We start from the raw sequence: 27,947 nt of genomic DNA on the forward strand, positions 1-27,947 counted from the left end.
GATGCTCCACCTGTTTCCTATAAATTCCCTTAAAGCTCTGTGAAGTTTTAAGCATAATAGATAGTGGCTCAATAGCTAACTGGACCATTTTATGAATAAATGGATGAAATATTAACGAATATTTGTGCATATAAAAATGACAGCAGACTAAAAGAAATTGATAAACAGGAAAGTAAACAACTTGGTGTCGAAAAAGTTCAGGCTCAGGATTTTTTTTTTGTGCATTAATTCCTTAATATGATTAACGATCCATGTTGTTAGAGTTAGCGCTGTTAGCCGCAGCTCAGAACACAAGGCTGCTCTCTAGCCTCTCCGATGCTGGGTTAGCATCACACTACTAGTAGCTGGGTCTGTATGCTTGCAGATTTTAACTGACTGACGGAGCAAATGGATCAAGCCCTGATTCGTATAGATCCCAGTAGATCAGCAAAAATTTATTTCAGTTTATCTCTATTGCACCAGTTCACAACACAACTTCTCAAGTCTGTTTACAAGAGAATTCAATCAGATCATACAGTCGGAAAACTCCCTTTGAACAGGAAGAAACCTCCAGCAGAACCAGGCTCAGTGTGAGCGGCCATCTGCTGAGGCCCACTGGGGTTCAAGGAGACAGAAGCAGACATAGAAAAAGAAGCATAGATACAAAAGGCAATTGTCAACCAGCTCCACAGGCGGCCCCGTCCAGGAAACACACAGCCAGGCAGACGAGCTCCGAGCCAGCTCCCATGTCAGAGGATGAAGAGAGCACATCCAGTTAGTCACAGTCAGAGAAACAGGACTACACTGGAAAACAGGCCAAGCTCCAACATCTAGAAACAAAGGTGTTGATGGCAGCAGCACAGCTGATATTTCTCTCCAGGATGGAGTCACAGCCAAACAGGAACAGACCAGATGAAGCTACTATGAGAAAAAGCAGAGAGAGCAGAACGTTAGAGATTGAACTAACAGATTCTGCAGAGTGGGAGAATAGAGATAGAATGAAGCAGAATGATGAAAAAGGGGTCCCTATGTCCTCCAGCAGTCTAAGCCTATAGCAGCAGAACTATAGAGATAGCTCAGGATAACCTGAGCCAAATGAATGGATTATATTTAGTTTATTTCTTTGGTGGCACAGGTGTGTCCCTTGTTATTTTTAGAAGATAGGAGTGTAGCCAACAGGCAGCTGGGTGAGGAGGTTTTGTCAAATTTTTCTGTTGACCATCGTCGTCATTTCTAAACTACTGAGAAATAAATAAGAAAGAAAAGGCAAGTGGGGCTCATGACGGCTTCTAGGAGACGCGTCACAGTGCAAAAAACTTCTCAGCCAGCAGCAGCTTTGTTGGTGGATCTAAGTCGCTACAGTCGGGCTCTGACAGTAATGTTTTGTTTTTAGCTTTTATTGTCATTCCACTGTCACAAGTACAGAGCAAAGAAATTCCTTCTGCATTTAACCCATCCCCTTGGAGAGCAGTGGGCTGCCATTGTGCAGTGGCCGGGGAGCAGAGTGGGGTTAAGGGTCTTGCTCAGGGACCCAGGGTGTCAGTCTGTGGGAGTGGGGCTTGAACTCAAAACCTCAGGACTCTGAGCTGCATCACAGCTTGTTATTTGGATGTGATTTGATCAATAAGGAGAAAGACAAAGTAAATCTTTAAAGGTTTTCAGGAAAAACAACAACCTTAAGATCAAAGACAGTAATTAATGTCAAATTGCTAATATTAGCTGATGGTAAAATGACACTTTGATGTTCTTGTGCAACTGAAAACAGGAAACTTTTTTTAAAGAAATAGCAGAAGCGCTGCTCCCAGATTCATTGGAAAATATTTGGAACATATGAGAGTATTTTGTATTTAAGTTAAGTTTTTGTTTTATTTACAGTGTTTGAGTTCAAACATGGTTGGAAGATCTATGGTTGGTTCCAATATCTAAGTTTAAATTAAGATGCATTCTAAGGAGCTGAGTGACGTGTTTCACCAGCTGTGACCCAGATCTGTTTCTGCTTGGCCTCCCTTCAAAATCACTCTGATACAATCGCACTTCAAACTTTGTGACAAATTATTGCTTTTGGCTAAAAAAATGCATTTTAATTAATCAGATTAAGGATAAACAACCAACTATCACACAATGGTACAGAGAAATATTTAGGGTCCTTCCTCATGAAAGGATTAGTGCAGTTCTTACTGATGTGATGTTGCTTCGCTATTTCCCTAAAGAGGTGACAGCACTTCGGTCAGGGTCCTATAAGGTGGAAGATCTCACCAGATCTTAACTAATGAACATCCTCTTTTCCATTCCTATGCATCATTTTTCTTTCTTTGATCACCCGGCTAAATATGATTGAGTTGATGTCAGGCTTTAAATATGTTTAAATATGTTTGCCGGCCACTGAAGACATGATTTAAGGTGAATGACATTATCCGGCGGCTTCCTGTTTTTGTTTGATCCTGCTCCATTTCCCAGTATCATGAAGATGATAGGCAACACAGTGTGGAATTTTCATTTTTCTTCTGTTTGTGAAAACACAAAACTAATAAAATCCATCCATTATCTGACACGCTTGTCCCAATTGGGGTGGCGAGGGGTGCTGGTGTCTATCTCCAGCTGTCAGTGGGCGAGAGGCAGGGTCCACTCTGGACAGGTCGCCAGTCCATCACAGGGAAACACAGAGACAAACAACCATTCACACCTAAGGAGAGTCTAGAGAAGCTAATCAACCTAACAGTCATGTTTTTGGACTGTGGGAGGAAGCTGGAGTACCTGGAGAGAACCCAGGCGTGCTCAGGGAGAACATGCAAACTCCATGCAGGCCGGGAATCGAACCCAGAACCTTGTTGCTGCAAGGCTGCAATCGTAAAAAAAAAATTAAGATGCAATTTTTAAAAAAATCAAATGGTTGGATTCCTGAAGCACATCTTAGTTTATTTTCTGATCCAAACCGTCTCTGAGTAACAGAGCTGCGTTGATCCTCCAGCGGTGGTCAGGATTTGAAAATTAAGGAGACTTTTTATTTATTTTTATTTTTTTATTTTCATTTTAAACTGTTATTTATGGTGAATAAAAAATAAAACATTGGTATCACTGAACTCAATAGTACCAGGTTTTAAATTTCTTCAGTCAGATTAACGCTGCAGGGCGGCTGTGAGGATCTGATGCAGCATCAGGAACTATCAACGATAACATTTTAAACATTTAAAATAAAAAACACAAATGAAATGAAATCAGCTGTGAAGATGGAGAGAATAAAACCTCAGGATGAACAGGAAGGCTACTGGTTGGTCTAATATTAGCAGCTACAACATTAGATTTTTCATAGATACAAACCCAGTTTGGGGCCCCTGAGGGCCTGGCTGGGCCCCTACCGCCCTGTCCGGATCCAGTCTGCTATTAAAATAATTAGAAGACAAATAAAACAATCCTCCGGATTTAATGAATTTATGCCGTTAATAGAACCGAGCTGGAGGAATTCCTCATGTCAAGCTGAACAGAACATCTGGATCCAATCATGGGGAGCCCTGATGCGCATGCGCACATTAATCAAAGAGCGCAACGGTGCGAGACTGTGACGTCATCAGCGGTCAGTAATTGGAAAAAATAAAAACACTTTCCTTAAAGTTCAGTGTGTAGAAAATATGAGGATCATCTGAACAATTATTGTTTAATAAAAAAAAACTAAAGTATAATAATCCTTTAGATTAGAATAAACTAAAATAATTATTAAATGATGCATTAAAAGACTCTTTGTGCTTTTTCAATCACACAGATTAACAATAAATACTTCATAGCTAAAACCAAATAATGGGCTCTATGTTTATGCTTCCTATAAAAAAGATCAGATAGATTATTAAGGTCATCAATGAAAAATAATAATGCAACTATTTTTAGCATTTAATCATATTTATTTACTTTAACACCATTGTTTCATGTCGGCAGGGTAGGATATAAAACAATGGTGTTAAAGTAACTAAATATGATTAAGTAAATGCCATAAATGGTTGAAATTTTTTCCAGTGAATTTATTGATTATTAATAAAAAATAAAATAAAACAAAGTAAAATCGAATGAATAAAAAATAAAAGATTTCTACGTACGGTTTTCTTCCAAAGGAAGAAGAGGAGGGAGGTCTTCCTCACTTTGGAGCAGGAGGTGAATATTTCTCCTGACCAATCAGCTTCCGTTGCGCTCCGCTCCTTTCTCTCACCGACCAATGGGATTCCACTCCGCGCTAGCGGCCGTCCAATAGCAGCAGAGCTGTTCTCGGTGGGCGTGTCTCCCGCTGGGCAGCAGAAGAAGCGGCTGCTGGTCTCAGGGACCCAGAGGATGGGCGCTCAGGGACTCTGGTACCGGTTGGAGGTTCTGCTCGGAGCCCAGCGGGTCCAGTAGAAGCAGGTTTGGTTTGAGCCTCCATCGGCCTGCAGCTCTGGACCTGCTTCCTTCAGGCCTTCCTGCCGCTGATGGATCCCTGAACGGCTCACAGGCCCGCATTAAGTCCAGGACCCAGCGGGTCCAGAAGGAGCCCAACACCTGTGGACATGAGGAGGTGTCCGCGCGCCCGCTGCGGAGTTTAGGCCGAGCGCGCGCGCCGCTTCCCGAGCAGGACATGGGAGATCTGCACGCGCTGTGAGCGCACACCGACCCAGAACCGGACCCGGACCGGAGCGGACCCGGACCCGGACCGGAGCGGACGGCATCATGAAGGAGAAATCAAAGAACGCGGCGCGCACGCGCCGGGAGAAGGAGAACAGTGAGTTTTATGAGCTGGCCAAGCTGCTGCCGCTGCCCTCCGCCATCACCTCCCAGCTGGACAAAGCCTCCATCATCCGCCTGACCAGCAGCTACCTGAGGATGAGGAGCGTCCTCCCTGCAGGTAAACACACCTGCTGACCGCCACGCGTGGAAAGCTGCTCTTCTAAGGCCTGGATTATGGCGCTGATAAACATCTAAAATTAATTTATTTATTCATCATTCAATTATTTCCAGGCGCTTTTATTGTTAGAATGAAAATAAATTCAGTTCCTTTTCTCAGAGATAAAGATTCATTCTTTTTTCTCCTTTTAATTAAATTCTGCTTTATTCTGAGGATCAAATCAAATATTTTACCCTTTTTTAAACCTCCTAATTTTGGATTTAAATAAACAACAGTTTCCTGAACCCACGCATGGATGAGCAGCAGCAGAAATCACGCATCAGGGCCGAAGGCGGCTCCTCCTCGGGCCCCGCATGCGGGATCTGCGTGGCGGCAGAGCGAGAATCCGTCCTTCGTGACTTCTGCAGATCCACGGAACAGCAGCGACAGAAAGACTGAATAAAATAATAATCCCGCCGCGTTCAGCATTTCCTTCATTCTTTCCTTATATTTAGTTAATTTAACACCATAGTTTCATGTTAGCAGGACAGAACATTAAAACTATGATGTTAAAGAACTATATATGATGAAGGAAATAAAGGAAATGCTGAATGCGGTGGGATTATTTTATTTTATTCAGTGTAGATGAGGAAACACCACCGTGACTCCTGCTGAGGATTAAATCCACGCTGATCCACGGTGTCTGCAGGATGCATAGAAAATAGAACATAGATGCTCTCATACATGTTCTATTTATTAAAGCTGCGATCAGATAAAATAACAGAAACATGAGAGGAACATCAGCCTCACCATCGGCCTCTGGATTATTGCGGGATTATCTGCGGGTTTAGCGCCTCAGAGGATCATCATCATCAGCAGGGAGGAAGAACAGTTCTTTCTTTCTTTCTTTCTTTCTTTCTTTCTTTCTTTCTTTCTTTCTTTCTTTCTTTCTTTCTTTCTTTTCTATTTTAATGTTTTTAATCATTTCAATTAAAGCAGACGTGTCGCTTTAATTCGCCTGAAATAATCAAATTATTGTTTGTTGGATTTTGGTTCAATAATTGGATTAGAAGTTCGATTTCAATTGTTAGAATTATTATTATTATTTCTCAGCATTTAGGTTTCAAATCGGAAACTTTTCCACTAAAACCTTTATTCTATTGAATCCAGCTGGTTTCTATCGGCGGGTTAAAAATTAATCTTTTATTTATCTGCTTCATAATTATCATTATTATTCTTCTTTCTCTTCTTATAAATAATAATTCGTTAATTTTATTTTAAAAGCTTTCCTCTTTTCTTTCTTATCCTTTTAGTTTATTTCCTGTATTTTAATATCTTTATTTAAAATCAAGCGATAAAATTTTTTTTTTTTAACCCGAATAATTATTTTCTATAATTTCCCGTCGCCATTTTTTTGCCTTTTTTTATTGTTTAAAGTTTTGTTGTTTTTTCTATGGATGTTAAATAAAACCATAAAGGTAATAAATCTGGGTTTTTACAGGAATTATTATTATTATTATTATTACTGTTTATTATAATTGTTGTTATTATTGCTGTTATTGTTATTATTATTTTATTATTATTAATATTATTATTATTATTTTTATTATTATTATAATTAATAATAATCATATTAATCCTGATGACCTGTTTTATTAAAACCTTAATGTGTATTTGTTTCGTTTTGTTCTGCTCCTGTATTTTTATTCTGGTTCTTGTTCTATGGTTCTGGTTCTACGGTTCTGGTTCTATGGTTCTGGTTCTTGTTCTCTGGTTCTGTGGTTCTGGTTCTACGGTTCTGGTTCTTGTTCTCTGGTTCTATGGTTCTGGTTCTACGGTTCTGGTTCTTGTTCTCTGGTTCTGTGGTTCTGGTGGTCCAGTGGGCTCCAGTGTTTTCTCTGCAGAGCAGGTTTGCATCTCATTGCTGCTGCAGCAGAAAAGCTTCAGTCCTTTCAGGCCGAACTGCTTCTGAGATTCTTGGTTATTTAATTTATTCTGAACCATCATTGAGCAAATATCCTAAATATAAAATCATACCTTCATTTTTTTCTGATTGTTATAATTTAATCCGTGTTTTCTGCAGTTTCTCATACTGACCTGTTTTCTACAATCGTCTGATTTCTAATGGCAGCTTTAGCTTCATCTCCTTCCTGCTGAATGTTTTTATCACAGATTTCTCTCCTCTTCTCTGTATTAATGGTGAACTTCTGTCCCTGCAGGCCTCGGTGAATCCTGGGGTCATGTGAGTCGCAGCTCTGTGGATGGTGTCAGCCAGGAATTAGGCTCCCATCTCCTACAGGTAGACTAAAATAAAAAATAAAAATAAAAACTGTATTATTGTTGTTGTTGAGCAGAGCTGTGAGAGAGTGCAGCTCAGCAGCCGCCACCATCTGCCTCCTGCTGCCTTCATTCTCCTTGCTTTGAGAGTGAAATGAGTTGAACACATTCCTGGTCACGCACAGACCCCCCCACCCCCCCAGCAGCAGCACAATGGAGCGGCTCTGTAGAAAAGCAGCTTCTGCTCACACTGATCAATCCTACATTCACACCTGAGGCAGAGCTTCGCTGCTGACGGCTCAGACTCACAGTTCGCTAGACAAGCATTTCTATCCAGGGAGAATATTTTCACACATAACTAAACATTAATGTTGCATAAATCTATAAGTTAGCAGCTGCAAAACAACATAGAAACGAATCAGAATCACAGATTCAGCATTTTTATTGATTCCTGCAACAGTTTAAGGTCTATTATATTATTTGCTTCATTTTTAGAAATTCCGGCATAATTCCAAATAATCTAGTAAAAACTCAATCTGAATGGTATCTGTGTTTCTGACTGAGCCTCCAGATGGTGAATAAAATAAAATGAGAAATCAATTCATTCTGAGGCATTTTTAACGTTACGCTGATTAAAAGTTCTAATGTTCTCTGAAATAAAAGCTGGAGTAGAAGGAAGAAGACACTCAGGGTTTATCCTCAAACAAAGAACGGCGCTCTGCTTCATAGACATATAAAAAAAAAATAAAAAAAAATGAAAATTAAATTAAATTTTCCTTTTTACACTTCATATAAAATAAAATCTCGGTGTTAAAAAGCTGCATTTTTAGTATTAATTACTGTTTAATATTTACCAATAATCAACACTCTGTCCTTCTTATTATTATTACATAATTCACCACTGAAAAAAATAATATAACAAAATAATATAACCGTTTTTGGCATTTACTTAATTATATTTAGTTACTTTAATACAATTTTTACATGTTAGCAGAGTAGGAAATTAAAAACTTGTGTTAAACTAATTAAATATAATTAAATAAATGGCAAAAGCAGTTGCCTTATTTTTCTCAGCAATGTTAATGATAATATTTAGATAATTATAGATTTAATCCAGCTTCCTTTTGAGTTTAATGCCTCATTCTTCTGGCAGCTGTAAAGCTGCTCGTCCTTCTGCTGCATCAGCTGCTCCTATTCAATAAAAAAACTCTTATTTTATTTCCCAGAGGTCTTTTTATTTTATTTTCTGTCTTCCAGACTTTAGATGGATTCGTTTTTGTGGTGGCTCCTGATGGGAAGATCATGTACATATCGGAGACGGCGTCCGTTCACCTGGGCCTGTCACAGGTCAGTTCCTAGAAGCGTCACGCGTCAGCCAATCACATCCCAGCTCTGAGCTCCATCTTCCCTTCAACAGGTGGAGCTGACGGGAAACAGCATTTATGAATACATTCATCCGGCCGACCACGATGAAATGACGGCCGTGCTCACGGCCCACCAGCCCTACCATTCCCATTTCCTCCAAGGTAATCCCTGCTGCAGCTGCTGTGATCTAGACGCACGGCTGGCTGTCAGCATCAATGGCTCCACAGTTTACGCCTATCTTTGCAGAGTTTGAGATGGAGCGCTCCTTCTTCCTGAGGATGAAATGTGTCCTGGCTAAAAGGAACGCCGGTCTCACCTGTGGAGGCTACAAGGTACGGCAGACCCCTGCTCAGCCCATCATAGATCAGCTCTGGTCTCATCCCTTATAGAACCAGCAGCCTGGAGGCAGGGCCGGAGTTAGGGAATGTGGGGCCCTACGCAAAGACAGGCAAGGGGGCCCTCTGAATGGAGAAGACAGCACATAAAACAGCCCCATTCTCCAGATAGAGAAATGTTAATAGAATAGACATCCATTATCTGTTCTAGGTTGTGTCCCTCTCTTCTTGTCCCTTTTCTTCTTGTTTTCCTCTCTATGTTTTGTACTCAGCTGACTTTTCATGCTGTCTCTAAAGGAATGAAAGATTTTTTCCAAGCACTAAGCTCACTTAGCTGATTGCTCCTTCCTGTGTTTCCAAAAAGGCCAAAGTAAATAACCCAGTCCTTCTTTTCACTGTAGACAAGCCATGATCTGCTTCTCTGTTCTCCATTTTTCATTTGGATGAAATAATAGCTGCATGAATCATGACAGCAGACAAGATAGAGGAGAGCAGGAGGCGGGGTTACCAATCTACTCGCTCTGGAGAGCAGAGTTCGCTGCTTTTAGATGTTGTCTCCAAAGTCTCCAGCAGCAGAAAAAAGTCTCTAGATTTGGCGCTAGGAGCTTTAAAAAAAAATCTCCCTCATCTTAACTTCTCTCTCAGATAGTATATCTGTTTTTTTTAGCCATATTTACCTAATTTCTTCTCATCTAAGACCCACTAGTAAAAAGCGTTACCAAACTTTACGACTTCTAAACCACAAAATAGTTCCATCATTTCTGTTTCTATTCAGTGTTTCCATATTTTACTGTATTCAGATGTAAATCCCTTTATTGTCTCACAATAGAGAAATTCCCTCTCTGCATTTAACCCCTCCCCTTGGGGGGCAGTGGGCTGCCATGGTGCGGCGCCCAGGGAGCAGTGTGGGGTTAAGGGTCTTGCTCAGGGACCCAGAGTGGCAGTCTGTGGAGATCGAATCGGGTTCTTGCAACTTTCTCAGAGCAAAAGCTCACTGCCCGAAACACTGGGCCAACAATCGCCTTGGGATGTAAACAGATAATTAATTTGCGATTAATTATCAATTAATGTTGTATTATCATCCAGTTAAATGATAATGTTAGTTTGGAGGGAGCTTCTTTCAGTGCTGTATTGTTACCGCCATCCACTAGCAGGCGCCACTGCTCATTCTTAGGCAGAGCCTCACAAGTATTTGAAGGAGAAATAACGGTAGAGTGGTTGTCGCCCAATCCGTCCCGGAAGCACCATCTGTAACATCGCACCCAGATATACATCCGGGTCGACCTCCTTTTTATTTTTTAAAAAATATTCCGTTTTTTCCCTCCTCTAGTTAGCGTACTAAACTATAATGTGTTAAAGGTTGATAAAATAGTTCCTGAGAAATCTGTTCAGGAAATGGGACCTACGCTACTTCCTGGAGATAACTTTTTCGGCTTTGGATTTAAACGTAAATCTAGTCTTTTTGAGATGTATGTTTTCCTTTTGTGCGTAATCTAAAAGAAGAAACAACTAAAATGGAGACAAACATGGTTCAATCATATTTTGCTCTGAGTATGTCCGATGATGTCGTCAGAGAAGCTGTTTGACGGAGAAAATGTAAAAAGCATCAGATTTTCTCACAAAAAGTCGTAAAACATTTTTTTCTGAATTCTTTAGGGATTTTGCGATAGAAATAAGTCATTTTACATTATTTATGGCAACATGGATTCACATCTGGTTGCACAAATGAGCTGATGGTACCGATCATGCAGGGACAGTGGAGGTATGGGTAGAAACATGGCTGACTCCAAACGTCCGCTCTGACCCCTGACCCCTCCGTCACTATGTAGTGGACTTAATAGTGAAGTCAGTTAACTGAGCGTTAAACTCACCAGACAGATGAGCACTATTTTCCGTTGGTCACTGGACTCCAGCTTCCTACTCGCTGCCTGCGCCATCTTTGTTTTCTCTTACCCCAAAACAAATCCCATGATGCTTTGCAAAGAAGAGCTTTTGCAAAGGATTCTGGGATATATCTGCTCGTCTAGTGACCATAAATGATCACTACTTTCCAAGGTGCATTGTGGGGAATTGTGAGTCCACTACTTTCTGACATTCATATAAAATGGCGTGACCACGAGACAGAGCTCTAGGTTATGGAGGGGTTAGAGCGGACGTTCGGACGCAGCCCATGAATGGATCCAGAATCCGGTCCGAGTTCTAATCCAGAACCAGAACCGCCTGTTTAAAAGCTCTGCTAACAGAACAAAGTCTCTTTCCTGCGACGGCGTATTAGGGCCATACAAAAAAAAAATATAGAATTTAAATTTCTGAGTTTGAGGTGGCACATTTATGAGAATAAACACGCAAATTTACGAAATTAAAACATAAAAAATAGAGAAAAAATAGCAAATTAAGAAGAAAAAAAGGATGCAAATTTAGGAGACAAAAGTAACAAATTTTTAAGATCTTAACATGCACATTTGCAGAACAATGTGGGATTATAACACACATTAAAGAACGCTACATAAAGTACATGCAGCATTAATTGGGGCTTTAGTGATGGAATGAGACGGTAAAATTACCTCATGGAGGATTATAAAGTAAAAATTAATTATACAATAAATCTGTTTATAATCTCGTAAATTTACATCTTTTGTTTTTGTAAATTTGCCCATTTATTCTGTGCATCTTCTACTTTATTCCTTCTAAATTTGGATGTTTATATTCTCGTAAATTTGCATGATTATTCTAGTAAATATGCCACAACTAAAAAATTTAAAATCCAATTATTTTTTTTGTATTTTAATGGCCCTTATACGCCGTCGTACTTCCAGCTCTGATTGGTGGATCAGGCTAAAACAGAGAGCTAGCTCACAGTTAGCATCCACTTCACTGAAACAAAGGAAATAGTCTGACAGGATGTCAGAGCCACATACCCTATCTATTAATGATAGCTCTATGTCTGCTCATTGGAAATCAGTCATGCTTCACATATTTAAATTTTTTATTTTTCAGTAAACTAATAGCTTCCTCATTTGTTACGTCTTATAAATAATAGAATAGAATAGAAAATCTCTTTATTATGCCACAATGGGGAAATTCTGCTGTTTACAGCAGAAAAAAGATTATAGAAAAAATGGTCACACAAATGTGGACCTGAGAAAAATTGTATTGAAATAACTAAATATGTGACAGAATGAATAAAGTAACAAATATACTGTACTGTAAAGTGTTTTAACAATATAAAACTGATCACCTGGAGAATAAATAACCAATATGCAGCTATGGACATTTTTACAGTAATTTGAAAACTAGCAGCAACATCAGAGATGTGCAGAATGACAGCAGCAGGTTATTTAACTGACTAAGGTAGAAACTGAGCAGAATCAGCATGAATGGAAGAACTGATTGAGGTTGTTGGGAACAGTGGTGGTTCTAGAGTCTTCCAGCAGCTGGGAGGAAGGATCTGTGATAACGCTCCCTGGTGCATTTAAGGTGCAGCAGTCTGTCACTGAAGGAGCTGTCCAGTTCAGCACCAGCTGAACCAGCATGGGGGGGGATGTTCATTTAGTTAGGATCCGTCTGTTTCCCACCTCCTGCACTGAGTCCAGAGGGCATCCAATCACAGCTGGCCTTCCTGATCAGCTGATCCAGTTTGATTAAAAAGGTGTTATAATGTGTAAAAAAGATAAAAACTTATTTATTCAGTCAGTTTTTAATATGGCTGCTATCATATGTGCTTAAAATATAATGATGTACTTTTGTTTTTTTAAACCTATCATATTGTTTGAAAACATTTAGCCTTTATGTTAATGGGAGGAGCCTCTTAATACAAGAAAATGGACACTTTTCAAACTGCAGTCGATCGATATGATCAAGTTTGGATAAAACTCCATAACTTTCATCCCTGCTCATTACTTTAGTACAAAGTTCATACTTTAACCTAGTTCAGCTGTGTTATAAGGTCAGTTTACCTAAACCTGCTCCTCTATTACAGAAAGTAATAAAGGAGCAGAATTTGAGGACCCTATGATGTATTTTTTTAATTCTCAAAGTTAATGTTAAAGGCTGACGATGCAGCAGAACCTCTGCCCATTTAAATGGGCTAGAGTTTCCTCATCGTGGCTTTTGATCCATTTGCGAGGACGTCCTGTCCAACATGTCTCTGGTTATTGTCAAAGTCTCGCTCATTGCCAGAGTGGTGCTCCTCTTCACTTCCTCCGGTCTGACTGTGGTTGCCTCTTTGGGTCCAGGTGATCCACTGCAGCGGCTACCTGAAGGTCCGTCAGTACAGCCTGGACATGTCTCCGTTTGACGGCTGCTACCAGAACATCGGCCTGGTGGCCGTCGGCCACTCGCTGCCTCCCAGCGCCGTGACAGAGATCAAGCTGCACAGCAACATGTTCATGTTCAGAGCCAGCCTGGACATGAAGCTCATCTTCCTCGACTCTCGGTACGTTCTGAGTGTCCGAGCCACCTGACTGATATCTGTTGGAGTGTGATGGTGACAGCAGTGTGGCCACGCTGGGGGCCTTCATCCCTGTTGCTGGGTGTCTTCCTCAGGGTTGCAGAGCTAACAGGTTATGAGCCTCAGGATCTCATAGAGCAGACTCTCTACCATCACGTCCACAGCTGTGACTCCTTCCACCTGCGCTGCGCGCATCATTTGTGTAAGTAAGTTTGGATTTCACTTCTAGTACAAATGGGTTTTTTTTCCGTGGAGGTAAAATGCGTTGCAGCTTAGCAATAGTGCTGCAGGTAATTTTAAAATCTGCTACAGAAATAATCCGGATCTGTTGTTTCTTTCTGTTTATGTTGTGTCTGACTTCTCCAACATGTCCAGTCAGTTCAGTCTGTGTCTTTGATGGCCCTCATGGCTGACTCCCTCCTCTTGTCCCTGCAGTGCTGGTCAAAGGTCAGGTCACCACCAGGTACTACCGTTTCTTGGCCAAACAAGGTGGCTGGGTCTGGGTTCAGAGTTATGCGACTATCGTGCACAACAGCCGCTCGTCGCGACCGCACTGCATCGTCAGCGTCAACTATGTGCTCACGTAAGTCTGGGCTCCGGCTCCCGGAGCCAATCGTACTTCTGCTCGTTTATTTCCCCCCAATAGGACTTTAAATTATAGATTTAATGCATTTTATTTTTGAAAGTAAGAAGGTAAACCTTTAGATGTTATTGGCTTGAGTGTGAGGAGGCTGGACCATTTTACCAACAATCTAAATTGTGATTATTTTTAGTAGAAGTTGCAATTTTATTTTTTCTTTTGCATTAAATTAAGCTTGTAGATGTTGTACCCTAGGGTTTCAGTTTTTGGAAGCTTGCTTGCCCAGAGTCCATTGTTGCAGGACTTTAACCTTTGTATGAAAAGCTTACTTCTACCCACCTGCATGGATCTGCTGCTAGCTGGAAATCTTTCTACTGTGTGTGGACTAACCCACTTGGAGCGTTTTACCGCGACTTCAAGGCCTGGAGGGAGAAATTTAGTGTCTTACTGTTGTTAAATACAGTTCTGGTTCCTTTTACAGTTGCCTTTTGTATCTATGCTTCTTTTTCTATGTCTGCTTCTGTCTCCTTGAACCCCAGTGGGCCTCAGCAGATGGCCGCTCACACTGAGCCTGGTTCTGCTGGAGGTTTCTTCCTGTTCAAAGGGAGTTTTTCCTCTCCACTGTCGCTACAAGCATGCTTAGTGTGAGGGATTGCTGAAGAGTCAATGAGTCGATGCAATCAGCTGGTTTTCCTTAGATAGAAAACTTTGAATCAATCTGACTGGATGATCTGGATCTATAAAGTGACCTGAGATGACATGTAATGTAAATTGGCGCTATAGAAATAAACTGAATAGAATGGAATTAAAAATGACAGTACTCTACAGTTTACCGTGAAAAAGCCTTTTCCGGTCACATTAATGTGATTGTTTCTCTTTCTGAAGACTAACACTACCTGAAACAAAGAACCCGTCTGATTGGTCGCTGCTCCCGGCGTTCCCGGGCTGCAGACATTCCTGTCCTATCTCAGGCTGCTGCCTTTGTTAGGAAGTTTGCTGTGCATGCTCCTTTGCTGGCGTTCACTTCGTGTGGCAGCTTTGTTCTGCTGCCAGCTCCAGATGCAGAATGTAAATATGAGCGCAGAAGCTGCAGACAGAAGGGGGGTTTATCTGGCACTGTTTTCTACATCAGATTGTAAAATAGAGCAGTAACCTGGGCTGTCTGCATGCAGTCTGCTGTTTTATGTTCTGTTATTCTATTATTTCATGGCTCCCTGATGAAGAGCAGAGCACACAGATGAACGAAGCCCATAAAACCGTCCATTAAGCAGCATTGAGAGGCAGAGAAGAGCTTGGCACATCTGAATCCTCTATCAGATGCTAACAGCTTTGTGTTTATGGTTGTTTAATTGATACGTTATAGTTAATGAATATTTAGGATTGATCCCTGCTTCCTTCCCATCAAACATCAGAGGCTTCTGCACTGAAAACCTCCACTGCTCCATTTTATTCCTTTCCTCTCTTTGCATAAAACATAGAAGAGATGATAAAGCCTGGCAGGAGGCGGCGCTATCTGGGGCAGAGCTAATTTGCACAGTGGTCCAGGTGTGTACAGGGCTGGATAATGCAGGTGAAGGGGCCACCTCACCTGCATGTGAACTCCTACTGTGTGTTCAGCTCTGAGAGCTTCTCATCCTAGAGCCATGTTCTCAGATCTGCTGTGGCCTCCATGATCCATATCTGCAGAAACAGATCCAACGAAACGTTCTGTAGTCTTGAGTTCTGATCCAGAACAGCAGGGCATTCTGGGGGATGTAGGCAGAGGGAAGGATTTCCTTTCTCAGTCTATCATTAGAGCTAAGCTGAAAGGTTGATATCAGGATTCTTTTTTAAGCTGTATCACAAAATTCTACTTCCTGTTTAACATGTTGGATTAAATGTAGAAAGACAACAAACAGATAGACAGCAATCTTAAATTCCCCTCATTAATCCCTCTAGACTAACAGCTTTCAGTTTGTTCATAACCAGGTGAAATTAAACTTAACAATCAGTCCTTCAGAACAGATTAATAATCTCAGTATCGTGTTTGATTCAAACTGATTAGATTAGATCGGATTATTCTGATTCTCTGTTTTCATTAGCAGGAGTTTAGATCCGTTACAGCTACTTCAGAACCAAGCTGAACCAATCTGTTGAGATTTTCTCAATATTTTACATTTTTCTGGCTTTTTGTGCTTCTGGTATCACAGAGTTTTCTAACGATGCTGCCACCTGTGGCCAACACACTTTCTGAAAGTTACAGGTTCTTTTAATTACTCTGAAAATAATACAGAAATGTTCTGATATTAGAAAATATTATTGGTATTATTGACTACTGAGTATTTTCAAAAGTGAGTACTTCAAAACTCTAAGTTAAGTAGATGTTTGACTGAGTACCTTTTACTTGTAGTTGAGTAAAATTTTACAATATCAATAGTATTACTATTGAGAACTCCGCCCATCGCTGGCTGTGACTAATAGGAAGGAACCAGGAGCTGGATTCAGTGGGGTGGCCGATTGGGGTGGCCTGTGGGGTGGCCAGTAGGGTGGCCGGTGGGGTGGCCAGTAGGGTGGCCGGTGGGGTGGCCAGTAGGGTGGCCATTGGGGTGGCCGGTGGGGTGGCCATTGGGGTGGCCGATTGGGTGGCCATTGGGGTGGCCGGTGGGGTGGCCAGTGGGGTGGCCGGTGGGGTGGCCAGTGGGGTGGCCAGTAGGGTGGCCATTGGGGTGGCCGGTGGGGTGGCCATTGGGGTGGCCGGTAGGGTGGCCATTGGGGTGGCCGGTGGGGTGGCCGGTGGGGTGGCCGGTAGGGTGGCCGGTAGGGTGGCCAGTTGGGTGGCCAGTGGGGTAGCCAGTAGGGTGGCCGGTGGGGTGGCCGATTGGGTGGCCATTGGGGTGGCCGGTGGGGTGGCCGGTGGGGTGGCCAGTGGGGTGGCCGGTAGGGTGGCCGGTGGGGTGGCCGATTGGGTGGCCATTGGGGTGGCCGGTGGGGTGGCCGGTGGCGTGGCCGGTAGGGTGGCCGGTGGGGTGGCCGATTAGGTGGCAGATTGGGTGGCCATTGGGGTGGCCATTGGGGTGGCCAGTGGGGTGGCCGGTGGGGTGGCCGATTGGGTGGCCATTGGGGTGGCCGGTGGGGTGGCCGATTGGGTGGCCAGTGGGGTGGCCTGTGGGGGGGCCGGTAGGGTGGCCGATTGGGTGGCCATTGGGGTGGCCGGTAGGGTGGCCGATTGGGTGGCCATTGGGGTGGCCGGTGGGGTGGCCGATTGGGTGGCCATTGGGGTGGCCGGTGGGGTGGCCGATTGGGTGGCCATTGGGGTGTCCGGTGGGGCGGCCGGTAGGGTGGCCGATTGGGTGGCCATTGGGGTGGCCGGTAGGGTGGCCGATTGGGTGGCCATTGGGGTGGCCGGTGGGGTGGCCGATTGGGTGGCCATTGGGGTGGCCGGTGGGGTGGCCGATTGGGTGGCCATTGGGGTGTCCGGTGGGGCGGCCGGTAGGGTGGCCGATTGGGTGGCCATTGGGGTGGCCGGTAGGGTGGCCATTGGGGTGGCCGGTAGGGTGGCCGATTGGGTGGCCATTGGGGTGGCCGGTGGGGTGGCCGATTGGGTGGCCATTGGGGTGGCCGGTGGGGTGGCCGATTGGGTGGCCATTGGGGTGGCCAGTGGGGTGGCCGGTAGGGTGGGCGATTGGGTGGCCATTGGGGTGGCCGGTGGGGTGGCCGATTGGGTGGCCATTGGGGTGTCCGGTGGGGCGGCCGGTAGGGTGGCCGATTGGGTGGCCATTGGGGTGGCCGGTAGGGTGGCCGATTGGGTGGCCATTGGGGTTGCCGGTAGGGTGGCCGATTGGGTGGCCGGTGGGGTGGCCATTGGGGTGGCCGGTAGGGTGGCCGATTGGGTGGCCATTGGGGTGGCCGGTAGGGTGGCCGATTGGGTGGCCATTGGGGTGGCCGGTAGGGTGGCCGATTGGGTGGCCGATTGGGTGGCCGTTTGGGTGGCCGGTAGGGTGGCCGATTGGGTGGCCGGTGGGGTGGCCGATTGGGTGGCCGATTGGGTGGCCATTTGGGTGGCCGGTAGGGTGGCCAATTGGGTGGCCATTGGGGTGGCCGGTGGGGTGGCCGATTGGGTGGCCAGTGGGGTGGCCGGTAGGGTGGCTGATTGGGTGGCCAGTGGGGTGGCCGGTGGGGTGGCCGATTGGGTGGCCAGTAGGGTGGCCGGTGGGGTGGCTAGGGCAATGCACAGGGTGGCCATGGCCACCCCACTGGCCACCCCCTATTGGTCCCACTGGTGGCCGGTAGGGTGGCCATTGGGGTGGCTGGTGGGGTGGCCGATTGGGTGGCCGGTAGGGTGGCCATTGGGGTGGCCAGTGGGGTGGCCAGTAGGGTGGCCGATTGGGTGGCCATTGGGGTGGCCGGTGGGGCGGCCGGTAGGGTGGCCGATTGGGTGGCCATTGGGGTGGCCGGTAGGGTGGCCGATTGGGTGGCCATTGGGGTGGCCGGTAGGGTGGCCGATTGGGTGGCCGGTGGGGTGGCCGATTGGGTGGCCGTTTGGGTGGCCGGTAGGGTGGCCGATTGGGTGGCCGGTGGGGTGGCCGATTGGGTGGCCGATTGGGTGGCCATTTGGGTGGCCGGTAGGGTGGCCAATTGGGTGGCCATTGGGGTGGCCGGTGGGGTGGCCGATTGGGTGGCCAGTGGGGTGGCCGGTAGGGTGGCTGATTGGGTGGCCAGTGGGGTGGCCGGTGGGGTGGCCGATTGGGTGGCCAGTAGGGTGGCCGGTGGGGTGGCTAGGGCAATGCACAGGGTGGCCATGGCCACCCCACTGGCCACCCCCTATTGGTCCCACTGGTGGCCGGTAGGGTGGCCATTGGGGTGGCTGGTGGGGTGGCCGATTGGGTGGCCGGTAGGGTGGCCATTGGGGTGGCCAGTGGGGTGGCCAGTAGGGTGGCCGATTGGGTGGCCATTGGGGTGGCCGGTGGGGTGGCCAGTAGGGTGGCCAGTGGGGTGGCTAGGGCAATGCACAGGGTGGCCATGGCCACCCCAGTGGCCACCCCCTGTTGGCCCCACTGAGAACCTGAACATCCAGAGACGAGGGCATGGCTACATGACAGAGTTATCTGATGTTGCACCAAACAGGGAGATTAATACGAATGATTGAGCATAAATCAGAGTGTTTGATCAGCTTTAATGAATCAATGAACTGAAACGGACTAAGAACCAATCAGAGAGTTCATCCTGTCATTCTGGGAACCTGCTTTGTTTTTCTGTGAACTCCAGGAATACTGCAAGTCGTTGCTGAGACATTTTCTCCTTTTGTTGATAATAACCTTAACAACCAGAAACATTTGCAGAATAAAACCATAAATACAGTGGAGCTAAAGCACAGAACGGATTTGTGCGCTCTGCTGAATTAAGCATGTGGTAAATACCAGCGCTCTTCAAACCGAGGGGAAGATAATCTCTGAATCGCTTCGGCTTGTAAATGAGTGTTTGTGTGCAGAGACACTGAGACTAAGATGCAGCTTGGATCACTATTTGTCTCTAGTAAACCTCCAGGTTTTTTCTGTTGCCTCAAACCCGATTCATCTTGGACGGTGAAAACACTCAGGCAAGAAATCAATTCCCATTTCCCAGCAGCGAGATGCCCAAACATTTTCCTGTGGGCCTGGTTTAGCCAGACACAGCCTTTAATCTCCGCGTGTGTTTGACAGGACAGCTTTTCCTCTGTGGAGTGTTTGTTAAGGGCCTTCCTGCAATCCTTCTGGTAAAACAAGCTTCCAAACAGCCGTTACCGCCTTCTTAACACACCCCAGCTCCTCCCGCCAGCCGTGCTCATCCTCACACTCAGACACAGCCCTCCACATGCTGCTCCGCTAAGCTCCCTGATTAAGCTCTCATTTCCAAACAGATGGTGGTGATTTTCTTCACCTTAAAAGAAAAATAAACACTAAGGTGTCTGAACTGTTTGCGGCCCCTAACGAAGAGCCGACGGCGCTGGGTTCCATCTTCATCTCGCTGATCGGATCATTTCTGCTTCTTTTTCAGGGAAACTGAATGTAAAGGTTTGCAGCTTTCTCTGGATCAGGCTACCCCCAAGGCCGCCTTCCCCTTCAGCAGCAATAGCGCCGCCAGCAGCCATTCTGAGAACTGCAAAGCCCTGAAGAGCAGAGCGATGCGGCTCAAGACCAAATCCAGGCCTTCGCCGTACACACAGGTGAGGATTCCAGCAGCGCGCTCCAGATTCTTGCAGGCTGTGGTGCAGAGAAGTGAGCAGAAGCTAAAGGGGACGTAGCTAACGAGCCGTTTCAGAGTGCAAGCACTACGGTATAAAAACTGGGACTTAATAAACCCAAGAATACTTTGCTCTGTTCAGCAGCTTAATCTCCACCATCCTAAAACCACTTTCCTCTTTTTTCAGCACAGTGGGGATTTTTTCTAGGCCATAAAGTAAGGTGACCAAATTTCTGCGATCTAATCTGGGGGCATTTTCAGCTCGTAGATGAAAATAATTACATATCATGAACATTAAACAGGAAACAGGGACAGTGATGCTTTCATACGTTTTATACATATTTATCATTATTTAAGCAACAAAAATCAAGCTAAAAAAAACAGCAAAAAAAAAACGTATAACTCTACTTAGAATCTCTAACTCTTTGTAGATATAAACCAAAGGTCACCAATTAGTTCTAAAAACATCTTTAGATGAACCCTTGTTAATCCCTGGAGAACCACTGAACCAGATTAGCTCCTTATAAGGAGCTTTCAATCATTCTGGTTAAGGAGTTCAATTTCCGGCCCGGGAATTGAACCCGGAACCTTGTTGCTGCAAGGCAGCAGTATTGCCCACTGCCCCACCGTGCAGCCAGAAAATATATAAACATGTTTCGAAATATTTTGATTTTTTTTATTACATTTTTATTAGTTTTTTTTTTTCTTTATGCCTTAATCAGTGTCATTAGATGAGTGGTTCGGCACTCTAGCGCCCCCTATTGTCCAGCAGCCACTGACTGAGATGTACTAACCTCTCATTTCTCTGCATTTGGGCCCTAAGGATTCATTGAGTTATTCAAGAACTGCAATTCCTGAAATTCCTCATCCAGCCAGTTATTCGCCTCCAGGCTTCATTTTGTATCACTCACTGGGCTCTGGATGGGCGGCTGATGCTAACGTTAGCCTAGCCTACAGAGGAGGCTTCTATTAATGTTAAAGCAACCAGAAAGACCAAGCTTTTAATATAAAGTGATGCTAGAATTTTATTTTCCTATTCAATAAAATAACTCCATTATTAGCATCTTTCCATGTACTAATTTTACTCATGAAATAAGCTGATCTAATAAAGCAAACAATCTACAGAATCAAATTCTCGATTAGTATTAAGAATGATTAATAGAATAATGGATTAGTAAAATCATTTTGTTACAGCCCTACTCCATCTAACAAGGATTGATCTGTGCTGTGCCCTTCAATGCATTTATATTCTCTAATATTTAATCAGATAACCTTGGGACTGTCCTGTGTTGTTCTGTGAACACAGTGAGTGTTTAACAGGTGAGAGGAGGATTAAAGCTCAGATCTGGTTACAGTTAAATCTGTTAATAACCATCATCAAGAAAATGATGAATGGATATTACAGTTAGGAATAGTTTTTCAATTAATAAAGCCCAAATTACCTTCAACCCAATGGGAAATACAAAATAAAAAAGTAGATATACAGGGGGGGCTGTTTGTAAAGTTAAACAGTCAAACATTAGGAGCTATATTTATGGTTATTTAGCATGTTTTAAGACAAAAATAAGGGGACTTATTTATTCTCATTGTCATTAATTCATTTATAAAATTTGAAGTTCAAAACTAGATATTTAGATTATCAGTTAAGAAAATGGTCAGTGAGCTAAATATTTATATAAGATTACACAAGTTGAAGTGTTTAATACCAGAGAAGGAAAGAACAACCAAACCTTTCTTAACGAAACCAAACCAAATACCTTCATATGCGTTTTAAAACATGGATCCCTTTAAGTGAACAGCCTGCAGGGTGAGACGGGGAAATTCTGGTCTAGGCTCTGGTTCAAGCCCCACTCCCACAGACTGCCGCTCAAGACCCCACACTGCTCCCCAGGTTCCGCACAATGGCAACCCACTGCTCCCCAAGGGGAGGGGTTAAATGCAGAGGTAGATTTCCCAATGTGAGATCAATAAAGTGAGTTCAATTATCAATTAGCAGAGGTGGAAGGCTGGTGTTCAGTCAGAGCAGCATACCCAGTCAGGGCAGCATATCCATAGCCAATACCTTTTTATTCCTTTAGTTTAGTACAAAAAATAAACTTTAAACTACTTCAACGGGCATGTTTAGTCATGAAAAAAAAAAAAGCAATTTAATTGCTTACTTTTTGGTGTTTTTTGAAGAATATAGTGATCTGATCTTAAATATATATATGTATATATATATATATATATTTTTTTTTTTGTACATGACTAAAGGGATACACGCCTGTTGAGGTAGTTTAAAGTCTAGTTTTTGTAAAAAACCAAAGGATAAACACACATCTGACTTGGTGCGTATGTGTATTGACTATGGGTATGCTGGTCTGACGGGGTATGCTCATCTGACAGAACACCAGCGGCTGGAAAGAAACTATTTCACTTAAAGAAAGAAAGAAGACCAAGAAAAAATAAAGTCCAAGAGAAAAACTCACGAGAAAGAAAAGGAAACAGATTTCTTGGAATAACAGGAGGCCCTGATGGAGAGATGATGAACTGGGAGACATTTGGAGCTGGAGAGATGATTACTGGGTAGAGAGCAGGTAGCTGATTAATACCAGCTGTGAAGGAAACTGGACTTACACTGATGAGAAACAACAGACGGAGGCAAGGAAACAAAAACCAGAAAAGAACAAAAGTAACCACAACCCATCTTAGGAAAATTAAATTCGTATCAAATAAGTTAATAAAGAAACACATTAAAAGACGCAACTGGAAAACATGAGAGAAATAGAACACAAAACTAAAGAAAATACGGTTTACTAGAACTATGATCTACAGAGTAAATTAAACGACAGACTTTAGATAATCAGCAGAATTAGACAACAAAAGGTTGAGGAAACTCTGGGATGTAGTAAACCGGTCCTGAAGGTCTGGAATGGTGAATGGTCTGAACTCATAGAGAGCTTTTTCCTCCGCTGTAGCCGCTGTTGTCCTGCAGCTTTGGATTCATCTCTGATGCTTCAACCTCCCAAGCTAAAATTGGTTGAAAAGACATGATTTGAAATGACGTCTACATTTGGTTGAAAAGTGAATTTTCAGATCATTGAAAACTGAGTTTGCAAATTCTTTTCAACATCTATTATTGGACTAAAGTGGGACAAAGTCGGAACCAAACAGCCCAATTTTCAACAACTATATCTGGACTAAATCCAGACTATGACGAACCGACCAGATGTGGCCTAAAAACCAACGTCTGAATGTTTGGCGGAATGAGCTCCTCAGTATGCAGCCCCCCCTCCTCCAGAGTCCTGCTAATGACCTGCTCTTTGGATTCAGGCTGTTTAAGCAGAGACACGTCTAAAAGCTCCAGGATCTTCAGGACTGGCTTAGAGTCACTATAACACTGTCCCAATAAGTTTATCACACTTCTTTATGTTCAGAATATCCCAACATTTTTACCCAAAGTCATTTAGCTAGAACTAGATGGAATGTTTCTCCAAAAAACCCAAACACTCTTCCTTGTTGGACGTTTCCTTTATGTGAAAGCGCTAATTAAATCAACTCTACCAAGAAGAGCTCTGGCCCCCAGCAGCTGTTACACTGAGTCCTAGTTAATACCTGGGAACTGTATGCCTTATGCTGTCGAACATCTCGTTATTAAATGTGTTTGATAAAAAAAAAGGAGACTCTTTTTCCTTCAAAAAGATCCTATTTAATGTCTTTTTCTTTCTCAGATCATAATTATCTATAGAAACATTTAACTTCATCTTTATTTGAATTAGTCCCAGCAGGGTGCAGATGTCACCTTCCTTTACCCACTGCCGGGTACACTGTACAAGTTTTTTCCTTTTCGGTCAGATTCTCCAGTGCAAGAATTTTTGTGGATTGGGTTGAGTTTCATCCTCATCCTGCGTCCTGTAATATACGGGGGGTAACGAGGGGCAATCAGCCTCTCACAACCTTCCAATCAGGAATCATGAGGCTGGGAGAAAATCAAACATCTTTGAAATTCCGTCGGCCGTCTGAGTTGTTGGTGGGTAAATCCTGTTGTTGAAGCAGAGCTACCAGCATCTATTACCCAATCCCAAACCTGCCCCGAAAAACTAACCCTTAGCACTAACCGTCTATTTCCCATGAAGGGTCCAACACATTAAGTGCCGTCCCAAACCATGTAGTGGGTACCAGCGAGTGAACCGTTCAGCCCTTAAATAGCGAGTCTCTATCAGTGCAGGATCCCTGGAATTTGGCAGCAGGTGTAACGGCGGCCTGATGCTAGAGGAAGAACATTCTTCCAAATGGAAGTTCCGCTGGTTTGCTGCATCTTCATCACACTGACAGAAAATAACAAGTTACGAATATGAAAAAACGTATTTAATTCCCAAATGGAAGGTCCTCTTTGAAAAATAGTTTTATTTGACCGTATACATTTGTTTTTAGACAGGGGCAATTGTTAAATTTTATGTCCACTAAGCTACAGCAACACACAGGGAGTCACTGTGTTGCCATAGCAATGACTGCTTTCCTTTTCTGTTGGAGGGAAAAGGCCATCCCGTTCTCGTTTACACTCCCCCACCTTCAATCAAGGTACCTTCCACAGCAGCGAGTGACACTTCATTGGGAGTGAGACTTGATAGTCAAGTACTAGTGCTTAGGAGGCTGTTTGGGATTCAGCATTTGAGCCGATTTACCAGAACCTCGAGCACTGAGCATGTGCAAACAAGGGAGTTCTTCTTCTTGTTCCAGATTGCAGAGTCAGACCAGCCATCTCTCGGCGCTGAAGCCAATGTGTGGTTTTTGGACGTAAAGTGTGAGCAGGTAGATCACGTCAGAGTGTTAGAGTGGAACAACAAGCATTGTGAGCTGTGAACTTTGGAACTCTGCGATTTCACTTGAAAGTATCGTACAGGGTATGCCCGACTGACACTCCAGGGAGTTCTTTTGCTAACTTGATCAGTTCCAGGCTATACTGTAGAGGCAGGGTTGGGCTGAAAATCCTGGTGTTTAGTTTTAATACTGATTCACAGTGGTGAATGGCCGCTTGTTGAACTTCTTTCACTGTTCACCTCCAAAATTTTACTAATGCTAACATTCAAATGCAAGCATAAGCCCAACCAGCTTTTGTTTAGTGTCTTAATGTAGCATCCTAAACGTTCGCCTTCTTCTTCCCCACTGCTGCAGTATCCCAGCTTCCAAGCAGAGCGGTCAGAGTCAGACATGGAAAGTCCGTGGGGCAGCAGTCCCCTCACAGACTCGGCTTCCCCTCAGCTGGAACGCAGCGAAGGCTTGGACGCCTCGTGCATCTCCAGGAACTTTTCTGATCCACGCCACCTCTGCCACAGCTTGTCTGAAGAGCAGCATCACAGCGTCAGAGATTTCCACACACACGGTCAGGGGCAGAGCTGTGAGAGGGCTCGATGTGATGCAGGCAGATACTTTGTCGGCGCTCCTCCAGCCTGCAGGGACACGTGGTTCGCCTCGGCCCGTCCCTTCGTCCCGCTGGCTAAGGGTTGCTTCGACGGCCACGATGGATACAGCGGCAGCATTGGGCGCATCCCAACAGTCCTGAGTGAGCAAGGTGAGGACTGACCTCGCAGCCTGTGTCCTGGCTGCACAAATGTAACTTGGAGGTGGATTCTTGAAGAAGCTGCTTCCAGTGATATGGATTCAGTTTCTCTCTTTAATGGTCCTGTTGTTGCTCCCTCTGTAGGCGCAGCCCACTGGGAGGAAGACAGCATTGTCAGCTCCCCAGATGGTGGCTCGGCCAGTGACTCAGGGGACCGCTATCGGGAAGATCGCTACTCCTGCAGCCCTGAGGAACCCAGTAAGATCGAGTCTCTGATCAGGGCCACGCAGCAGATGATCAAGGAGGAGGAGAGTCGAACACAGCTGGCAAAGGGCTTTGAAGACACACCACCAGGGCTTGCCAGCGGACTGCAAAGGGCGGCTGCTTCATGCTTCACTGCAGAGTATTCTCAAGGGCCCCCACAGACTATGGTGTACAGGAGCTTTAATCAAGTGATCAGCCCTAATCCTAGCCCCACCCCTCTGTCCAGACTTAGCAGCCCTGGTGCCGAGCGTTTGCACAAGCCCAAAGACTACCTCCAGACCAACATGACTCCCCTTTCCTTGCAGTTGCACCACCCTTTGGGTCGGTTAGGACCATGCTCAGCCTCCCCCACTCAAGCCCCCGCACTCTACCCCTCCCACAGCCATCCACGTTCCTATGTAGACAAACATCCTGCGTATTCCCTGACGGGCTACACCCTGGAGCACCTGTACGACCCTGAGAACCTGCGAGGCTGTTGCTCCTCTGTTAACACTGAACCCACCCACTACGACCACTTCCTCGCACCAGGAGAACAAAACCCTGGACATAAAGGCCCCTCGGTCATTATCAGCAACAGCAGCTAACGCTCCATAACCCCCGCCCGGGGGGGGCGGAGCCACAAAGCCACCTGAGCTAGCTGGCTCTGTGGCCGAAGGGAGACTTCTTTTAGTCTGTAAGGAAGCAACAAACCAGGCATCCATTATAATTTTTGTTTCTGTGGGAATGTGAAAAAACACCAGTGCCTGAAATCTGAGCAGATCATTCAACATCCTTACAGCTTACCTCCGTAATTTCTGCTGAACGACAGGATCTGATCCCAACGCTGACCTAGAGAGACCAGACAGGAGTCGCTCTCCTCATTCAGAGTCGTCCTCTCATCCTCACGTCTTCCTGTAATCCGCTGGTTTCCAACGCTGCTCCTCATGGACCCTGTCCTGCAGGTTTTAGCTGTCTGCTCGATGCATCACACCAGAAAACATCCGATCATAAACAGGCTTCTGCAGAGGAGGAGCCCTTTTATAATCAGGAGCGCTGGAACAGAGACTCACCTAAAACATGCAGGGCTGGGAACCGCTGCTAATCACTGAGGCGACAGCCAGCACCGTTTCAGTCTAAAGAAAAGAGCTTTTTCACTGACACCATTTGATTAAAAGCTCAAACCCAGAAACCAGGCCTGTTCTGGTACTGAAGCAACCAATAATCTGTTAGATGGAGCTTTCACTCCTGTTTTGAATGTGCATCAGTAAGATGCAGGTAAAGGGAAATGCTAATTAGAAGCTTGTTATGTTTTATATAGGAAATGAAGGAGTGGATCGCGGCTTCACCTGAAACACACCAGAGAAGGAACAGTCTGTGATGTTAAACATGTGAGAATCCTGTCCTAAAAGCATTTTACTATGCAGTCAAAGGAATCATATTAAGATCTTCTTCATCCTCTTTGAAAGGCTGGATGAAGAAGGTAAAGAGTCACCGCCATCCATATAAAAGTCCCTGCATTTGTTAATCAAATGGCTGAATTCCTGAGCCTAGACCATTTTAACGAGTCTTTTATTTGAAAAAGAGCTAATAGGAGACATGCAGAAGCGTCAACAAGCCAGGAATCGAACCCACGACAGCGACCGTCTCATACAATAGTGATGCTTTTAACCCGTGCCACCGCCGCTCCGCAATAATCCGGTGTCCTCATGTAACTTTATTTTAGGTCAGAGAAATTATTATTTAGATTTTTATTAAGAAATTAATTTTCCTGTAATTAGTTTCCTGAGCTTGACCAATCTGCTTCAACCTGCACTGAATCATGGGACATAATACGATACTGTGTGCCGGATCCATCCTTCTAATCAGCTGAAGCAATGAGGCCTGTGAGGGAGTCTAATGCTACGTTCAGACCGCACGCTGCAGAGGCAGCAGAAGCAGCTGGTTTACATGCAGAGGCAATGGTTGAATCAAGGAGCAACAAAAGGTCCCATAGAGCGTTTTGAGCAGCTTCTGAGCAGCTGATGTATGTGATGCACTTCAGAAGCAGCAGCTGCTGGAGTTGGAAAATGTAACTTTAGCTGCTTGACGCATCACATCAACCAATGAGAGAAGCTGATCTGGGAGTCAGAGTCAGACGCAGC

The 27,947-nt window shown here is 44.6% G+C and overlaps 1 protein-coding gene across 1 annotated transcript; it reads left to right on the forward strand.

Moving 5' to 3' along the window:
* Window positions 1-4,249: 4,249 nt before the first annotated feature.
* LOC119775547 (single-minded homolog 1-A-like) lies at window positions 4,250-27,924 on the forward strand. The gene is made up of 11 exons (XM_038273561.1): window positions 4,250-4,840; window positions 7,039-7,118; window positions 8,354-8,443; window positions 8,514-8,622; window positions 8,708-8,793; window positions 13,032-13,231; window positions 13,342-13,448; window positions 13,682-13,829; window positions 19,839-20,007; window positions 25,179-25,575; window positions 25,708-27,924. The coding sequence occupies exons 1-11, from the start codon at window positions 4,666-4,668 to the stop codon at window positions 26,409-26,411; spliced, it is 2,265 nt and encodes a 754-aa protein (XP_038129489.1). The 5' UTR covers window positions 4,250-4,665; the 3' UTR covers window positions 26,412-27,924.
* Window positions 27,925-27,947: the final 23 nt, after the last annotated feature.

This window comes from Cyprinodon tularosa, unplaced genomic scaffold (assembly GCF_016077235.1).
Source record: "Cyprinodon tularosa strain WSP-4 unplaced genomic scaffold, ASM1607723v1 ctg877, whole genome shotgun sequence".
Lineage (NCBI taxonomy): Eukaryota > Metazoa > Chordata > Actinopteri > Cyprinodontiformes > Cyprinodontidae > Cyprinodon > Cyprinodon tularosa.